Consider the following 20,074-nt stretch of genomic DNA (forward strand, 5'->3'; position numbering starts at 1 on the left):
GTCGATAATACCTGATTTTACACACTTGCTTTTACAATTTATTATGCAGTCCTACAAAAGGACCAAAAGATAATTTATATATTGGTAATGAAAATGATAAATCTTGGGCAACTTTTGCTCTGATAGAAAAAGATTTTGTTAATAGAAGCATATGCTTTTACAAGTTGGAGACCACTCTGCTTCGTTGAATGAAGCTCCCTAAGGTTCACTAATTTCAAGTACCTGATATAGTTTAATGAGCTACACAATTGGTTTAAGAGACATAATAGCATACAGCAAAATGAACTTCTTACTACATGCATTATAGGTGATAAACCTAGATACATTTTTATGACTGAATTCAAAACATAAAACCAGATTCGTAAATCATACTGATGGAAGGAACTAGTTAAATCACAAACTACATATGCTTCGTTCATAACAAACCACAAATTTCACTGAATTAATTCCTGTACTAATGAAAATACAACATGATCTTGTAAAATATACTCATTATGCAAAATTTAAAATAAAATTAGTCTTAAGTGTTAATTTCATATTTTGCAACAGTAATGTCTAAAGTCACACTGAACCACATGGAGGTACTGCTGAGCCCTTGGATGAGTGTCCCGTTGCAGCTTGTGTCTCTGTGTTGGAAACTAGCTGGGAAACCCTTTGCAGAGAAAATGCTATAACATCTGAATAGAAGCCCATAAAAGTTTATACGTGTTATAAAACAAATGTGTGGTGTGGAAAGTCAATTTATAGTGACCTAACAGTTCCTCTTGGCTTTTAATTTAAGTGTGTCTAAGTACTACAGCTCAAGGCCTATCAATCAACTAAGATTATTTATAATACTCTTGAAAGAGCTGCAGAGGAGAAAAGACTATGAGTGAAGAAATTATATACAGGGAGTATGGTGTTAGTTTTGGAAACTACTGCTATAAAACAAGTATCAACTTTTCACTATGTAAGCAATCAACAGCAAAATTCCATTTTAAGAAGTCTAATAAAATATTTATTGGAACTGTCTTCCAGTTTTCTCAGGCTTTCTAGAACAAAGAGATCTAGAAATGTAGTTGATTTATGTGCACAAATATCAATTGGCTTATAATGTATAAGTCCTGATAAAAATACTTACTCCAGCAATGGATTATACTATTTTAAAATTAGTTTTAAAGAGAGACATGTTATGAATAGTAATGCTTTGTTTCCATGCTGAATAGAGCAGTATTATCACAGGAAAATGTTAAATATATTTATTTATTCCCAGTCCCAGTTCTGCAATCTATTTTGTCCCACTTCAAATCCAATTGTAATACTTTGTTTACAACCAGTTTTAGTTGCAGAAGCTTATAGTTTGCATTATTTTTTTTTTTTTACATATCTCAATTTCATTCCTGTCATCATCACACATCTTTAAATACAAGGAGAAAACAAAAATGAATGTGGAATTGATAATAATGCTTGGCACCACATTATTGACAGTGTTTATAATTATGAGCAAGCATAACTTTGAGAATGGGCTCAAATCTTCAGTATTCTCTGCTCAGTTTCATTTCCATGAATTGACCTCTGTAATTGGGCAATTAAAAAAAAATTTACATTTTTATTCTTTATATTAATGAGCAAATGTACATAGGAATGAGTACACATAAAAACCACTTACTTTGGCAATACCAGAATCTGCACAACAAAAATGCAGAAGAAGATTAGACAGGCACAAGTCACGTAATACTTAAATGCAGGCAGAGTTGTTGCTCTGTACTAGAAGGAAAAAAAAAAGCAGATGTTAAAAACATAATTTCCAACGCAGAAAAAATATCTCCCAACTGAAATTTCAGCTTAAAGATGCAAATATGTATGTATAGGTAGTCTTCAGCAATATTAAATTTCCTATTGTTCAATGATTTCCACATTCATTCACACAGGGCAAGGACCAGGCATTGTACTGAATCCTCTTAATTCTGAAAAAACAGTTTAAGTAGCCAATGTAAATGGATTTCACTTGATCCTTTAAAGAACAGGGCTATCCCAAATTCATCATAAAAAGTTTAAGCTGCTTTTCTTTCTTTCTTTTTTTTTTTTTTTTTTTTTTTTTTAAAGAGTGAAAGCATTTTAATACTTTTAGGAATGGTCAACCATTTTTAACTGTTTGCAGATTTCTTATTCATTAATTCCCCAAAGTGATTTTCAAGTAATTTTTAGTAAATACTGAATGGTCTGAAACAGTTATTACAAAACATAACAGTCATTTTGACTGGAAACTTCTGAGTGCAAAAAGCAGTGAAGTTTAAACTGTGCAACAGTGTCTATAAAGATTCTATTTCCTACAGCATAGCTAGCAATCATACTGGTATTTACTGGGCCTATATTATTACTTCAATTAAAATATTTTATGTCTATGTTAAAAGGCTTCAAATGTCCACTTATACAACTAAACACTTGATATTCTTAGAAGAGAGTAAATTAGATCTGCTTGGTTATGAAAAAAAAAATCTGTTTTTGAATATCTAATTAACTTGTCTAGAGACATAAGAATTATGCCACAAAATATTTATGAGTTATTATATTTCACATATATATGTCTAGATTGAAAACAATTAAGTACTCATAAACGACCAAAGTATTAGGCCTATTAGAGTTACTATCAAAGATTTTTCAAAGGGTACAAGTTGATTAATAAAATAAAATGTATCAAAGAATATTATCACAAAGTGTTAAATGGAAAGTTCATAAACTGGGCAGTGCATGAGCTCTGCTTTCTAACTGCAAGCACACAGCTGTGTCTTTGTGCTTAGTGGCAAGGTCTGCCCTTGAAACTGGTGCACCAAACTTTACATGAACATGCAGAAATTGGGTTCAGCAATCTAGCAGATTTTCTTACTTTTGAACTGTATAAAACATTAAAAGCAATTGTTATCACACACCTAGCTGAATTTCAAGGTACAAGTATTACTTCACTCAATGGGTACTTTTGCAGCAAGCTTTCTTCTTCTACCTATTGAATATATTTGGTATTTCTAAATGGTCCAATTAGTTTGGACTTTGACTTGCTGTTAAAATCTCAGAAAATTCCAATCCACTTGTAAATTAATTTCAGCGTTTCACACTTCTCCTGACATTTCCAAATAAAGTCAGGCAACTCACTCCTTAGGTTAAATCGTTATTTTGCTTTATTACCTTGCTGTACTTTCAGGTCCTACAGGGCCTGAAAAGCTGCTGTTTAAATCAAAAGCAGGCTTCTTATTGAGTTCTTCAAAGTCAAGACTGGACTTGTGAGTCATCAAAAGTCAGTGAGGAAAGATATTAAAAAGCTGGATCTGAAAAGAACAATTATTTCTTTGCCATTCCATTTCATTTTAATCCATAGTCCAAAAGAGATCAGACTCCAACTCCAGAGACCTTCCACACAGCTGAATAACTTAGCTACCTGATTTCCTCCCAACTCTCGATTCCCTGATTGCCGAAGTCACGTACTATGGTCTTCTCTCAAGTTCTCTGTCAGAATTTATCAATGCCACCCACATTAAAATGAGAATGTGCTCCCTTTGGGTCACTTAGTGTCCCTTTAAAAACTATAGATGAGACAACACCAGGTCTAGCTTCTTCCCTCTTATGCCACCTCCTACACAGCCTCAACAAGCCTTGAAACCTTTTTTACCCTAATTCATTGCCATGGGTATACAACACGTGTTTTTGGCAGATGACCAGAAGAACACTATTCTGCTGAGCTGTGAAAGAATCTGAAAATTATTTCAGATGCTTTGAACTGATATATATATATATAAATATATAAAAATAATTAAATATGTATTTATGTATTTGACCACTACATGGGACCCAGGAGATACTTGCACTTATGTTGTACTTCCTCTACCCCCTTCTCATCAGTTTCACCCATTTATTCAGTCAGCTGTGCTCAAACCTACCATTTACTTCCCCGAAGAATAAATAGCATAGCTGTTCATCTATCATCTGTCCTCTGCTCATGGGAAAGCAGAAAAAGGCAACTCTCTGGTGAAGCTTTGTGAGTATGTAGAAATACACTCAAGCTCTGCAAGGCCATAAGCAAAGGCCTGACTTTCTGGGCTAGTGGTCATGACAGTCACCCAAAAGGGAACAATCATTCTGATCATTCCGCCAAGGACTAGAAAGAACATCATTTACTCCATTTGTACAGACCTGTCTCAAACATGTTTTATCACACATAACGGTCAAAAGAATATCCAAGACAGATAGGTATTTTTTCATATAAAACTTTGTAGTATTGTTTCCTTGGAATGACTGTATCAGGTGCATATGGAGAAAACTAATGAGTAGCTGATATCATTACAAGATTATCATTACTACAGGTGGAGTCTTTTAAGACATGGAAAAATAAAAAAATAAAACCAGTGGAGTTTGATAAATGCCTTTTGAGGAGGTATGTGGTGGAACTTTGGAATTCTTTGTTAGAGTTAAATCAAATTTTGACTACCAAACCTCCTCACACTTCTGAGAGACCTTAAAAACTTCAAGAAATTCAAATGAACTGCAAAGCTCTACAAACAGAAAAGCAATCTCAGACATCACATTAAAAATTTTTACTCTGTAAATGAGCTGAAATATTACTGTTAGGTTTGAGCACTTCTACCTTCAGGAGAGGTGCTGTTTCCATGGCTCTGTTACAAAAGGAAGGAATACAAGCCTTACTGTGAGTGAGACAAAGAGCTGAAGAAGGAACCAACAGAGTACCAGCAGTGAAAAAAAACTTACTTCTTTTTCCAGAGTCTTATTATAGAAAAGAAGTGATATTCTTTGAATGTCTTCAGATTTAAGCCACTGCCTAGAAGAGAAAATGAACATTATAATTATCATAAGAATAGTCTATTTTTTTATATTGCTACTGAAGTACAGCAAAATGGAAAATAACTTTGAAGAAATCAAGTGCTTGTGTATTGCAACGTATATGGTGAATTGCACTGACAGTAAAAGTGGAACTACAAATCCCCTTTCCATTTTGACTTCCACTGCTAACATACACATATAACACTCAGATGTACCATTTTTCCTGTATCTTGTTCCTAAGGACAACCAAGGGAGACATTTATGACACTGATATTCTACTCATGCCCAAAATACTGTAGCATATCCAGTAAACAGAAGAGAACCTGAGATAAAAACCCTCACAAGGTATCTTTAAAAAGTGCCCTGTTACAATATATGAGTGGCGGGTAAAGTACACTTCACAAGCTCCTATTCTAAACAAAAATGTAAAAACATCATTAAAAGAGGTGGAGTGATTTTGTCATTGAGCTGGTTTAGTCTCTTGACCATGACCTTGTACTCTAGAGGTAGATTTTGATCTTTTTACTGATTATAAAAACTTCTCCGCTTAAAGACGAGAAATCCAAAATAGAATAAGTACTTGAATTGAAATTACGAATCTATTTTAAAAGAAGTGAACCTTGACATAAGCTTGACATAACTTTTAGAAAATGGAATGTTCTAATATGAAAGTCTACATTTATTTTAATGGATACTTGAAAATAACCAGAATATTGAAATTGCTTGCACCTCAAGGGGAATAAACAAATTAAAAAAAAAAAAAAAATTAACCTGGCTGCCTCTGTGAAAAGGCAATATTTGAGCTTGAACAATAATAACATGCCATGAGTTGGGGTTTTTTTGCAACATTTCCAGCAATAACTTTAAATTAGACTCTAAGGTAGTAGTGTAGCTAATTCCTGCTAAGTACAGAGGAATGTCTAAATGGACAGACAGCAATACAAATAAGTAGCAGCAATGAACCACAGTGGAATATATGCGACATTAAGGTCCTGAGAGAATAGGAGTGGAATGTGGAGTGCAAGCTACTAGCTTTGATTTGAGAAATCTAAAATACTTGTTTCCATGTCTGGGAGACTGTCCCTGTTCCTGTGCAATCAGTTTCATTACAAAAGGGGCTGACAACATATTCATTTCTAGGTATGCTTAATTCAAAAACATATTTCCCAGCTTGCTCTGCAATGGCTCACATCTACATCACAGTTCAGATTGCAAGAAGAAATGGATATGGTGGTCTGCTGTACATACAGCAGGATTTTGTTTGAGTCCAGCTATAATGTGGAGAACTGGAGAAAACTTTGTTTGCGGAACATTTCTGATAAACTGAAAATCAAGTGCAAGTCTTTTTCCACTTAGTTATGAAAATCAAACAAAAAAGTAACAGTAGTGCCATTTAGAGCAAACGCTGCTTAATACTCACATTACAAGCTCACAGTTTCAGAAGATTTTAGTTCTACTTTAAAGCTTAGAGGAAAACCCATGGGTGCCGAGAGTTCTGAGATGAGGAAAACAGTTCAACACAGAGAAATTAAAGTGGTGAGTAAGTATAGAAGTGTGAGCACAAAATTCCATCCCTTTGGCACAGAGATAAGGGCTAAAAAATTCTGCCTCCAGCCTGGCTCCCTCATGAGCCTAGAATTTACCCAGGTATCTGCCAGTACATTGGGACATGCCTCCTGGGGTGCTGTTTAAACAAACTTCTGTTTAAATTCTTTTGCCATTCAAGGAACAACACAGACAGCCAGCTGAATTCTGCCTGTATCCTCCAAGGTGTGTGGTTTGATAAGACTTGTACTGATTGACAATCCACAGCAAGGAATCATGCACAGAATGTAGCAGTCACCATGACTTAAAGAGAGGAAAGAGAGTGAGTCTAACATAGTAGCCTACTTATCAAAGAGCACATACTTTTAGTTCATAGAATCATAGAATCAATTGGGTTGGAAGGGACCTTTGAGATCATCAAGTCCCACCCTTCAAGTTCAGCTCCCTCTGTAGGAGTATATTTAGCTAGCAGATACTATCCATCCATCACACGTCCTACAGCAGCTCCCTAAGCACCAAGGTTCAGGGTGGCACAGCTAGGGCTACTCCGTGTGCAGTACAAACACTTTGCAATCAGGAATATTTTGTTCTAGGTATGGGGAAAACAGACATCTGGAGAAAGTATCCTGTTATACCCTGATGACTAAAACACTCAGTGAGATTTAGAAGCTCTCTGGTCCGCACTCAGTTTTTTTATATTTGTATTTATGTATCTTTTAATGTAATGCTCTAACAGAATAACAAAGAATAAACAGGTCATAACTCATGCAGCTTTGCAAGGAGCATTGCCAGCTAAATCTATTACTCTAAATAGTACTATCAGGACAAGCAGGCTGCTGTTTAGATGCCACAGCTTCATCTGCATTCCAGAAGAAAGAACTGAACCCAGATGCCCTGAGTCACCAAGAGTGTGTGCACCTGGTGCTTGGCAGTTTCGTGAAAAGGCAGCTAAGGCAGCTTGAGAAGCAGAAGGAGTGGAGTGAGGAAGGAAGCCCACAGAAAACACAACGCTGGTTTAAAAACCTGATGTAGCACTTCAATGTGTACTGCCCTCTTAAGACTGTGTAAAAAGAGTGATTAATTTCTCTTGCACTAAGAACATGCATATTTGACATTCCCTTATCTTCCAGACACTGGCTGTTAAAACACCTGGGCATGAAATACTCTAAGATGCATATATTATGATCATTTTTCTTGCAACCACTTACTTTATTTCACAGAATGACATATTGCAAAGAACCATGACGTGGATGGAAAAGTCAGACTGCTGACAACAAAGAGTGGAGGAAACAATAGCTCTGTGCTTTTATATTATTTTCATGCAATCTAATTTAAATGGTTAAAAGAACAGTGATTTTAATACCATGTTTTATGTGCAGCAATGTGATTTTTAAAATGTTCTTTATTTAGTCACGGATTTATTTGCTATGTAATCCAAACTTTAAACTTAAAAAAATTAGAAATACCAGTTTTCTCAGATTTTTCTTAAAGGTTTGCTTTTTGATTCACAATAGCAAAAGATTTAGATTCACCACCACTCCATTAGATTAGTTTATAGCATATCCTTCATTTTACAACCAAAAACTTGAGGCACAAAAGACTCACACAGTTATAAAGAAAACAAAAATGTGATTATTTTTATGTTCTAAATGTAGGAAAATTTTTACATATTTTTTTCTGAATGCTTAGCATTCACATAATTAAAATAGTATCAAATTAACTGGCTGTTGGGGAATCGTGCTTTTGATAACTTATTCCCAGGTATGCAATTGAGTAATAGCATTTAAGTGATTTATTCAGCAAACCAATACAGGGATAGGTGGAATCTAGTTTTGAAAGTCGACATTCAGCATCTCTGATAAATAAAATAATTTCTAAGAATTCCATGATTTCCCGTGTGATTCATAAAATGCAGCAAATTTTTTTCAGAAACCTTTTTTATAACACAAACATCTTTTATCGCCAAGTTTCTCTCAGTTGTGTCCTCTGATTATGTAAGACAGGGATTCTTTGAGACAAAACAACATACAATATAATCATGCCAATATTTGATTTTAGTGCATTTATATAATGCTTTACGTTTGACATCAGACCATCATTTTTCACAAGGTGCTTATCAGAGAAAGTGTACCTGCAGACACATAAAAACTGTGAAACTTTATATATCTGTTTTAAGCAGGTCTAGTATAATCAAAAGGCTTTGCCTATTAGATAACCTACCTTCTTTCACTGCATTTTTTGTATAATTTATAACTATGAACACTCTTTTCAATAAATCATAACTATAAAATATTCTTCTAAAGCCATGCACCTTTCAATAGGACTGATAAGATGAAAAAAAAAAAAAAAGACAACCATTAAATAATTAGGTGGAATTCTGAGCTTATAAAGATTCTAAGTATCTAAGAAACAGAGGGAAAAATGCAGTAAATCACTATTATCTACATTTTTGAAACACTATACCCTTATTTCATTAGATAAATATTTGAAACCTGAACATTTATTTTGGACAAATATTGATTTTTCTTGTCTTATCTATGCACCAGCAAACAGAGAACATTATTAACACCTCCAGCTCTTCCTAGGACAGAAAAAATACATGCCACATTGCCTCCCCCAAGAATTTCAACCTTCCAGTTTAGCCTTCTATATGAAATCAACAAACCTATTGAAAAAAAGAGTTATTAAACCATGATTTTAGGGAAAGTTTCTAATTCTGAGGTGATGTTTCTGTGACATCACTTCCTCAGATAAATATTTCTTGCATCTCACTTCTCTGCTTAAAGATGGAATAATTCTGCAGAGTTATGGCTATAACTGCACAGACACAAATAGTTACAGAGCATAGAAATCCCTTTGACAAAAGGGATAAACCAGCGCCTCTGTCCCACCATGATTCACAGGCAAAATCTTATTCCATATAGTGGAAATTGTTAATGTACAGGCTATCTTCACACTGCTGAGCTTTCTATGCCAGTATTAGTGAAACCTTTACTGCTTTCAGATTTCTCTGTGCATGTGAGAGCAAGAAATAGTAAACAGCACTGTCTGTTGCAGATTCACGCTAATGTTAAAGGAAGAGACAAAAAAGGAAAAAAACATACTTTTGAGCATTAATTCCATCAATGGCCTGGATCATCCTCTCATTCAGTTCCTCCTCAAACCTTCTTTTCTGTGATTTTGTTCTGAAATAAAAAAACGTGGGAAGTTACTTTGGAAAATAATTACATTGTTAATAAAAGTTAACTTGAAACAATAGGTTGAGAGCTGTCACAAAATTATGAAACTAAAAATTTCTTAACACTTGTGCTGAAATAGCAGCTACTTCAGGCACTATGAGCCTCATAAGAAGCTGTTAACAAAACCAACATAAGCTACAGAGTCTGACACACACACACAAATCTAGACTTTAGCTATAAGGAGGCATTTAAAAACAAACACAAGAAAACATTTTGCAAAAACATCAGATCAAGTTCAAGACATTTTCCTTGCAGGAAATGGAATATGCTCCCATTCATAAAACATCATTTTTTCTTGTAATTATTTTTTAAATCCTTTCCAGAATTGCATGATGAGCAATAATGTATTAGTCCACACTATTAGAAATAACATGCTAACTCTACTTTTCTTGGAAATGTTTTATTTAACAAGAAAACTGAGCACTAAGTCTGAATTCAGTTTCAAACATATGTCATATTTATCTGTTTATAACTTGTAACACAACTGCAATGGAAAAAAAGGATCTTTTCTTTTCACTGAACTCAGCATGATACCAACAGAGGATCATCAGAATGGGTTTGTCTTTGCTAGCATATGTTACTGCAAACATCACTTATCCTTTGAGCAGTTGCACTCTCCTTTGCCATTCATTAAATTCATTCTGTACTGGCTCCATCCAGGACATCCTTAAAAACTGATTATTTCAAATATTGACAGGCAATATATCTACCTTTTGAAAACTTTAATACAATGTTAACTTAATAACAGCATTTTGTAAGAAGATGAGTCAGATCTGAAATTTGACTCTTTCCTCACCACCATTTTCTTAACCTACAAATTCAGCACCATCAAAGGTAACAAAGATTTTCCTCAACAACAAATTACTTCATTATTTCCCTCAAGCTGATAGCCTGTTACAGGATTCAAATTCATACAGAAACTATACAAGTGTACTTACAGTAACTTTAAACAACCCAACTGATTTCATGCCTATTCAGTGCTATAGAATTTAGGTAAGAAACTGTTTACAACCTATATTTCACATATGAAACAATCTCCCTAGGAGAAATAACTAGGCAGATAAGGATACATTATCTAATTACACTTAAACCTCTTGGCAGATCCCTAACAAGGTAAGGTTATCATGTAACTATTTAAGAGCTAAGAATGCTATAGAGGCCTACAGTCAGACTTCAAAACCCACATTTTCATTTTTTAATAAACTACAGTTTATCAAATTGCTCATTATCATTTCAGCTCTCTTCTGTGGGAAAGACTAATGAGCTTATCTAGGATCCTAATTATATGCCTCACTACAGACATTAAGACTCCCTTAAGGCCTTCTAAAAACTCCTTCCATAATATGGTATTAAGATACCTGGTAACATTTTTACCTTTTGGATCTATTTTGGAGTGGAATTTAGAAACGCAAAATAGCATTATTTGCAAGTGCCACAGTCCAATGATGTTTATTTTTGCCATCAGGCTGATAGAAGTCCTTCTGGTATATCAAAATATTCAGTTTTAAAACCAGAGACTGTTTTTATTAGTGTTATGCATATTCAGTCAAGACTTGTTCATCTTCTGAACTTTAGCAATATTTTAGGTAAACACATATCTCTCCAGTAACCGGTGATTTATTGAGGAGACATTTACCAGGCACAGGGATGGGAAGGAACAGATAGAATGACTTTTCTGCATAATCAAAGACAATACAAATACAAATAAAAATTTTTAAAGGATCACAGAATCATAGAATCAGCTGGGTTGGAAGGGACCTCTGAGATCATCAACTCCAACCCTTGATCCACTACTGCTGCCGTCACCAGACCTTGGCACTGAGTGCCACATCCAATCTTGTTTTAAATATCTCCAGGGATGGAGAATCCACTACTTCCCTGGGCAGCCCATTCCAATGTCTGATCACCCTCTCAGTAAAGAAATTCTTTCTATTATCTAACCTAAACCTCCACTGGCAGAGCTTAAGTCCATACCCTCTTGTCTTTCTGGGAGCTGCCTGGGAGAAGAGACTGAACCCCCCCTTTGGCTACCCCCTCCTTTCATGGAGTTGTAGAGAGTGATGAGGTCTCCCCTGAGCCTCCTCTTCTCTAGGCTGAACACCCCCAGCTCCCTCAGCCCTTCCTCACAGGACTTGTGCTGGATCCCTTCACAGCCTCCTTGCTCTTCTCTGGACCTGCTCCAGCACCTCAGTCTCCTTCCTGAACTGAGGGGCCCAGAACTGGACACAGAACTCAAGCTGTGGCCTCACCAGCGCTGAGTACAGGGGCAGAATCACTTCCCTGGACCTGCTGGCCACACTGTTCCTGATACACGTTGCGGCGAGCCTTTCTCTCGGGGGCACGGTTCTTCTTCAGGAGCTCTCAGGCCATCTCTCTTCCCAGGCATCTCTCGGCATCTTCTCTCTCTGCTTCTGGGAGCATGCCTTTTATTTTGCCCTTCAGCCCCGCCCATTTCCGGCTGGGGCAGGCCCTAATTATTGGGCACAGCTGGGCCTAAGCTCCCAATTCATTATCGGCAACACCTGGTGACTTGTGATTCTCACTACAGATACAGGCCAGGATGCCACTGGCCTTCTTGGCTACCTGGGCACACTGCTGGCTCATGTTCACCTTCCTGTCAATCCAGCCTCCCAGGTCCCTTTCTGCCTGGCTGCTCTCAGCCACTCTGTGCCCAGCCTGGAGCTCCCCATGGGGTTGTTGTGGCCAAAGTGCAGGACCCAGCACTTGGCCGTGTTGAACCTCATCCCATTGGAATCAGCCCAACTCTCCAGTCTGTCCAGGTCCCTCTGCAGAGCCCTCCTGCCTTCCAGCTGATCCACACTCCCCCCCAACTTGGTGTCGTCTGTGAATTTGCTGATGATGGACTCAATCCCCTCATCTAAATCATCAATAAAGATATTAAACAGAACCAGGCCCAGCACTGATCCTTGGGGGACACCACTAGTGACCGGCCACCAATTGGATCAGCACCGTTCAGCACCACTCTCTGGGGGCCTCCAGCAGTTCCTAACCCAGCACAGAGTGCTCCTGTCTGAGCCCTGGGCTGACAGCTTTTTCAGGAGAATGCTGTGGGAGACGGTGTCAGAGGCTTTGCTGAAGTCCAGGTAGACTCCATCCACAGCCTTCACCTCATCTACCAGGAGGGTCACCTGAGCATAAAAGGAGATCAGGTTGGTCAGACAGGACCCACCCTTCCAAAGGGGGATATAAAGGAAAGGGTATTCTTTAAAAGGATATTCTTTAAAATTTTTATATTATTTGTGATGCTACTTATATTTAGTGTTACTTATATCTAGTATCTGAAGTCTTAGAAGGCTATTAAAATCAAAATTAACCATTCCAGGTTTCTGAGAGTGATAAGCCTGTTTTTCACACAGATATGTTTTCTTGAATTAAAAATTCTGGGCGTTTTTCAAGAAGTGCTCAGTTCAACTCTGTTTTAATTTCTCAGCATCTTCCCCTAGTCATTGAGGTAAAAAGCAGGAGTGAAAACTTAAAGCTATCGTTTTCCAAATTGTTTGAGTATCAGGAGCACTACAAGAAGACCCCAACATATCTTCTGAATGCTTACTACTGCAAACATACTACAGACTTTGAAAAAATAAACCACAAGTAAACCCAAAGCAATTAACAAAATACATAAAATGTCTCTTTTTAAATATATTACTAGCTGTTGTAATACAAATTATTAACAACCATTTTCATCTTCCCCTTTCTTATCCCTCTTTGCCTCCTTTCAATTCTCCCACATAGAACATTCTTCCCACTGATAAGAATAACTGGTTTGTTAGGAGAAACAAATAGTAATCCATCAGCATACTAATTCAGAATAGCACTATTTATTATCAGGACGTGTATTTGCAATTCATAAGTTACGTGTCTGCCAAATCTATTTCCATAGCTCTTCTCTATGTAGAAGGTATCAGTTTTGGTGAGAAATGGTCTCCAGTATTTGAAAGCATGCCATATATACATATGAATGTAAAAAAATGTATATGTATTTATATGAATAAGTTATTTTTTTTAGTTTATTTACCTCTCTCTGCAACGCTGAAAGTGATATTGCCCCATGGGAACATCCTGAAAAACAAAAGAGAAAGCCTATGAACTATAAAAGACTTTGACAACATTAAGTTGCTTTAAAAACAGTGTTGAAAACAGAGTCAAGTAAGGAGAAGATTTTCTAACACAATACTTTTAGCATTAGATTGAAACTGTCTAAAAGAAAAATCCAGCGAAGAGTGGAGTGACCCGTAGACAAACACATCTATCATTATAAACACTAAGTAACTAATACAAGAATCTGAACCCAAGAATGCTTTGCTTTACTACAAAGTCACTGCTTCAAAATCACTGCTATTTTAATGTAGCCAAAATTCCTTCCAGTTGCAGCAAAAAGCAATGTTAAACTTTTTTGAGAAAAACAGATCTGAGTGACCAAATACAAGCACTGTCCATTATTTTTTAATCGTAAGCAACAGCAGCCATGGCAGCCACATTTATTTTGTGATTAATAGTGATGGTTGGGTACTTTCTGTAATGAACACATCATAATCCACATTCTGATGCATCATATTTATTGAACAAGATGAATTATGTGGCTTAATTGTATATTCCCATATGGAACAACAAAAACTGAATGGAGAAGTTGAAATTAGAATTTTGTTCTAATTTATTGTTAGAATTTATTTTTGCACTTTTTAGAAGTAGAAGATAATATAACGTACAAACTTTGGACTTAGAGTAGTAAAATAATGTTAGAATAATTAAAAATAAATATTTTCTGTTCAATGTAGGAGATGTAACATTTCACTGATGCACTGTGAAACTCAAGCCATCAGGCATAGATGATGAGTGTTTAGTGCACCTTCAAAAGGTAGATGTTACAGTCAATATGGATTTGGTTCCTAGAGAACTCCTCTAATCAAGTCCACTCTAGGTACCAGGAATATTCAAACTTCACAACCATTTCTCCAGGTTTGGCCATGTTCCAAATGGAGAATGTGGCTAAACAGACAACAAAACTCAGGGAATATATCAAAAATGTTCTTTCCCAAAGGTGTTGCACTCTGGCTTTATGTTCAAAATCTCTTTCCATTAAGTGAACAGCAGCCACTCTACATGCTATGACTGGGGCTTAAGCTCAGAGGGTCACATTTTTTATTTAGTAAGTACTTTGGCCTCCTTATAACTCAGAGATGCACTTCTAGCAAGACACAGCTCTAGCATCCAATTCAAAGCTCACATGCCAATGGAAAAGCTCACTCTGCACAAACAGGTGTATCCTCTTCTAACAGATATAACCAGGTATTTAGCAGTGAGCACCTTTTTTTCTTTCAAATATTGCTAAATAGTACGAAATGACATAAGTAGGCCCCTACTGTTGTGCTAATCTTGCCGTTTTCAGTGGTCATGCTGTCCCTGTGGTGCAAGTGTGCAAACGGCTTGGCTGCTCCCCAAGATTCCAGGTACCGGGTCATGCGGACAGATGCTCTCATTTTGGCTCCATCAAGAGTATGTCGGGGTCTAATGTGGTGCTGAGGGCTTCGCTTTTCTCCCTGGTTGACAGAGAATAAAAGGTTATATCAGCCTTGGGGTTCATTACCTTTTGAAGTAGCAATGCATCATCTGGAGTCACATATCTGCATGCTTAAGAATGAAGAGATGCTAAGAACCTGAAATTCTTAATGATGCTGCTGGGAAATATCAGAGACTTATTTCTGAAGAGTGGGAAAGATTTGCAATGGAAACATTACATGTTTGTAGGCATCAGTAATAGTTCTGATCAATATCTTATGGTAATGAATTATTCAATAAAGAACTATGACTGGCCACAAAAAAGTACTACTAACCTTAGGATTGATTACAAAGTAAGTCTTAACATTATGCTCTTTCAGATATGGGTCCCTCACATCTCCATCCCCATCTTCCACTTTGTAAGCTCCATTCAAATGCGCCAAGGTGACTGAGGTGATGTGAACACGGCTGAAATTATATATTAAAAGAATGACAGAATCACAAATACCAATCAAAAGCATAGTAGGAACCTGATCAACCCTTTTTACTAGCTTTTGGACACACTTTTTATATGCTGATCACTTCATTTACAGTCCCTCTAATCACATTTTTAGAAGTTGTAATGGATGTTATCCTACAAGCTTTCAAAAACAAAAAATACTCTTTAAATCACAGGAAATACTGAGTGCCTGTTATATTGCTGTTTTTTTTAAAGACAGCACCAATAGTTCATGCTTCCCCATGAAGGCTGAGGGCTGAAGGCATGGTACTTATGTATTTCTCCACGGTACAAAAATCCACATCTCCACAGGTTAACAGAGAAGTCTCTTACCCTGGGACTCCTCCAGCTTCCATGTGATTTGCCAGGGTAACATCGTGTGACCACACATCATACTGCCACTTCTGTAGACCAATAACACCACAAAGCACATTCCCAGAGTGCACTCCTACACGCATATTAATGTCAACTCCAGTTGCATCTCTCACTTTCCTGTAGTAGAGAAGAAAAATCAGTGTTAACATACATAATAGGGTGTTTGTTTCCTTTTAAATTAGCAGAAAAATTAGCAGTAACAATAGTGACATTTCTTTTCAGCATTGTTCTGTAAGGATTCTTTTTATATATTACCTTTACTACTATCCATATTTGCAACTATTTGCAGGAGATACTAATTTTCAAGTCCATGTTTGAAGTCCCTTCTTTTATACTAATTGGAAATTATTTGGGAGGGCTGAACTAAGCAGTCCCATGGTAGAATGTAGAGACTATTTTTTTCTACATGCAGTCTTTGGTATAGTATGGCTTTCAGCACAGTGGCAGTCCAATACACAGATTTTGGAGATCTGGAACTACTGCTAAGCACCCTTCTTCCTGAAGCCCTTAATATCTACGTTAGAGACATTCTCATATTTGGCTTCTGTCAGATCCTATCACTCTTTCATGCCTTCTGTCTCATATGTTAGAGAAACCACAGAAGATTTTAATCTAGAAGTGTTACTCTGGACCAAATCTAGCCTGAAACTTGAGTTTTCAAGGACTGTATGTTTTTCATAGGTGTGGTTAACTTGCAGGTAGTTGTAGCAACTTTACTTCACACAAACAAGAGTTCAGGTCATTAGGAAAGCACCTGCTCTGCTTATCTGAGCTTTATTCACCAATAATGCTGGACTAATGTATCAAAGACTCATCTTGCCCTGTGTTACACACTTTATTTAAAAAGCCATGACTTAGTTTCCTGCAACTCGCCAGGTTTAAAAGCATAGTTCCTTTTTGGATCAGACCTGCAGGAATGAAATCATACCTAAATAAAAAAAATATATATATTTTTTTTGTATCTTGCTTTCAAAGTGGTACAACCATCTTATCCAACAGTTTCTTTCACTTTCTTCTGATACAGAGCTCATTTCACACTACCAAATAAAAGACAGCCTTTGAGAATCTGTGGCTAAGAAATCTGTAAATTAGAAAGTCACCAGACAAGGAGGTAGAGTTTGGGCTGATGGACAACAGATCATACATTCATATGCAAACATATTTTGCCATAACAGATAAGCTCTGTCCTCAAAGCACCTAACTACGGTGTCCTTCTGTCAACATCACAGGTGGTACTGACACATATGGCTTGATTAGGTGAGCATCCCACTCTTGGGCAAGAGGGCAGCAGGTAATAAGAAACATTGGATTTTTTTCCAATTCAGAGCAGAGAAGAAAAGTAATTAATCAATGGGACAACTAACATGTTTTAATGGAAACAACCCATAGCGTAGTGAGGCTGAATTGCTCAAAATGGAGCTACGCATCATTAGCAAACAAGACTGAATAAGGCTTTGGACTACAGATCACCTGCTAATGTGGTAGAATTCCTCCTTTTTGCTTCAGAGACAACTGGAACTGAAACCATATTCAGGTGGTAAAACCTATATAGAACTGTTAATCTAAACAACAGAGTGCTTTATTTTCATAACTTACATAATACAACATGCATTGACACACTTCCAACAGCAAGAGTATTACTACTTCTAGTTTTACAGAGGTATTTCAGGAGATGCTTCCACACTTAGATGAAGCAATCACAAAACAATCTATGGACATGATTAATAATCAGTAAGTTTTGTTCACCTGCAGTATGTAACACTTGACATAATATATTTAAAGCATTTTAAAACATGGGGTACAGATCCTTCATTTCATATAGAGATAGAAACAGGCTGTGATAATCAAGTATCTGTTCAGGAGTGTACACACAATAAAATAAGACTAGAATTTGCTTTACAACTAAAAGATAATTTTCTACTCTTTAAGATTGCTCTTACCAAGAAGGATGTCATCATCCAGCATTAACATTGAACATACTTTACAGCAGCTTGAGTAGAAAGTTATTTCAAAGAAAATCGGACAGTTCTTAAGTGTGTGGCACTGATAGATTGCTCTCTGAGTTAAATAAAACATTGCATTGTGATGTCTAAAATTTTACTCTCAGTTCTTCCTGATGGGCAATTTATGGCTTGAACTCAGCATTGTTTTTCTGTCAGCCTGATTTTGAGGTCAACTCAAACAGAAAAGGAGGAGGAGTGAGAACTTAGGGACAGAAATTCTTTTATGTATTGCTCTAGTGAAGAGATGTCAGCTTTCCTAATATGCTAAAGAAGCAGTTGGTTTAATTACAGTAATCTTTTAGTATATCTAAGTGAAAAAAGAGAAAGGGGCTGACAGTACCAGGACGCTGAAAAAAAAACAAAGCCTCCTAACTGACATCTGTTGGGATATTCACCATCTTGTAAGCACAGAATCACAGAATAATTGATGTCAGAAGAGACCTCTGGAGATTCCCTAGTCCAGCTTCTGCTCAGAACAGGACCACCTAGGGCAGGTTGCTTAGCGCTGTAGGCTGGAAAATCTGCAACATCCTCAGGTGAGCTGTGCCCATGCTCAGTCACCCTCACAGTGAAAAATGTGTGTACTGATGTTAAAGGGAAACCTCGTGTGGTTTAATTTGTGCCCAATCCCCTCTTGTCCGGTCACCGGGCACCACCAAAAAAAACCTGGCTCTGTCTTCTTTGCACTCTCCCTTCAGGTACTTAAATGCATTAATGAGATATCCCCCCCTCAGCTTTCTCTTCTCCAGGTTGAACAGCCCCAGGTCTCTCAGCCTTTCCTCATATACGGAATGCTCCTGGTTTCCAGTCTAGTGACAAGATGGACTGGCACAACCCAACTTCTTAAAACATTTCTTTGCTGAGGCTGAAATCAAGATTACCATGCTGGACCTTGTACTAGAACACACCAATTACTGCATATCTGAATGTTTCAGACATGAAACAGCACATTGACTGATGGAAAAGAGAACTTTTTTTGTTGAATGTTTAACAAAAAGTTCAGCACTTACTTAATGGCTTCACACATGTCCAGTCCCATTTTCACACAATTCTTGGCATGATTTTGAAGAGATATAGGTAGTCCAGAAACACAGTAATAGCAGTCACCTAGGATTTTAATTCTCATACATTCATTTTCCTGGAGGAAAAAGGAAGGTGAGATCACAGAATCACAGAACTGTCACAGTGGGAAAAGACCCCTAAGATCACTGCATCCAACTATCAACATTCCTTCCCCCCTAATAAAATAAATAAGGTATCAATATCTGTATCACCATGATCACTTTCAGCTTGAATTACATAAATGAAGTGTTACTGTTAAAATGACTGACCTAAATGATATTAGCAAAATCAATCTACTTAGGTTTCTTTCAGTAGAAAAGGATTTGGCTTGCTAAAAAAGAAGTGAGAAATGCTGTCAGAGAAATTTGTATGGATGATTCCTCCATCTGTTATGGTCTTTAATAGGCAAAACCAGGAAGCAAGTAAATGGCAAATCATATATATATATATATATATATATGCATAGTGGTCCACACTTCAGTGTAAATAACTGAACCACAGCATTATGAGTATTATGTACTCAATCTAAATAAAATCTTTTTGTTCAAAATATGAAATCAAAATACCTAGCTTTCCAGATTTTTATCTTTGAAGATATACTGTGCAATTCTTCCTGAAACTAGCAATCATAACCTTTTTTCTACCTTTTGTACTCTAAGGCGTATAAAGGTTTTCATTTTTTAAAATCAATACTGGACAGTAGTTTTTGAACTGGTAAAATACACTGAAAATTTTTACCTGTTTTAGAGTTTCTTTTTTCACCTTTACACATGGTATAAAGTTTGATACAATTTTTATTAAAAAGACATCTAAAGAAACAGAAGAAAATATTTGCACTATATTTGAATTTTTTCTTGAGTAATCAAGAGGTTATGGTGAGTAACTGAAATTGCTTCAATCAACATTGTCTCCCCTATCCACCATTCTCTTAAATGCTTTTCCAGAGATCAGAAAACTGACTGCATTAGTTTTCTATTTTGAGATTCTTAATCCTTGCTCCTATAAAAAATCCATTTAAATACACG

The 20,074-nt window shown here is 36.5% G+C and overlaps 1 protein-coding gene across 1 annotated transcript in view; it reads right to left on the bottom strand.

Moving 5' to 3' along the window:
* ADCY2 (adenylate cyclase 2) overlaps nucleotides 1-20,074 on the bottom strand; it is a 210,176-nt gene that overhangs the window by 55,523 nt on the left and 134,579 nt on the right. The window contains exons 7-14 of the mRNA XM_071736713.1: nucleotides 18,998-19,125; nucleotides 15,943-16,101; nucleotides 15,446-15,578; nucleotides 14,975-15,151; nucleotides 13,630-13,673; nucleotides 9,459-9,539; nucleotides 4,738-4,807; nucleotides 1,649-1,746 (exon numbers count right to left, since the gene is read on the bottom strand). Coding sequence (XP_071592814.1) covers nucleotides 1,649-1,746; nucleotides 4,738-4,807; nucleotides 9,459-9,539; nucleotides 13,630-13,673; nucleotides 14,975-15,151; nucleotides 15,446-15,578; nucleotides 15,943-16,101; nucleotides 18,998-19,125 — 890 coding nt within the window. The remainder of the gene's footprint in view (nucleotides 1-1,648; nucleotides 1,747-4,737; nucleotides 4,808-9,458; nucleotides 9,540-13,629; nucleotides 13,674-14,974; nucleotides 15,152-15,445; nucleotides 15,579-15,942; nucleotides 16,102-18,997; nucleotides 19,126-20,074) is intronic.

The sequence above is a fragment of the Heliangelus exortis genome, chromosome 2 (genome assembly GCF_036169615.1).
Source record: "Heliangelus exortis chromosome 2, bHelExo1.hap1, whole genome shotgun sequence".
NCBI classification, from domain to species: domain Eukaryota; kingdom Metazoa; phylum Chordata; class Aves; order Apodiformes; family Trochilidae; genus Heliangelus; species Heliangelus exortis.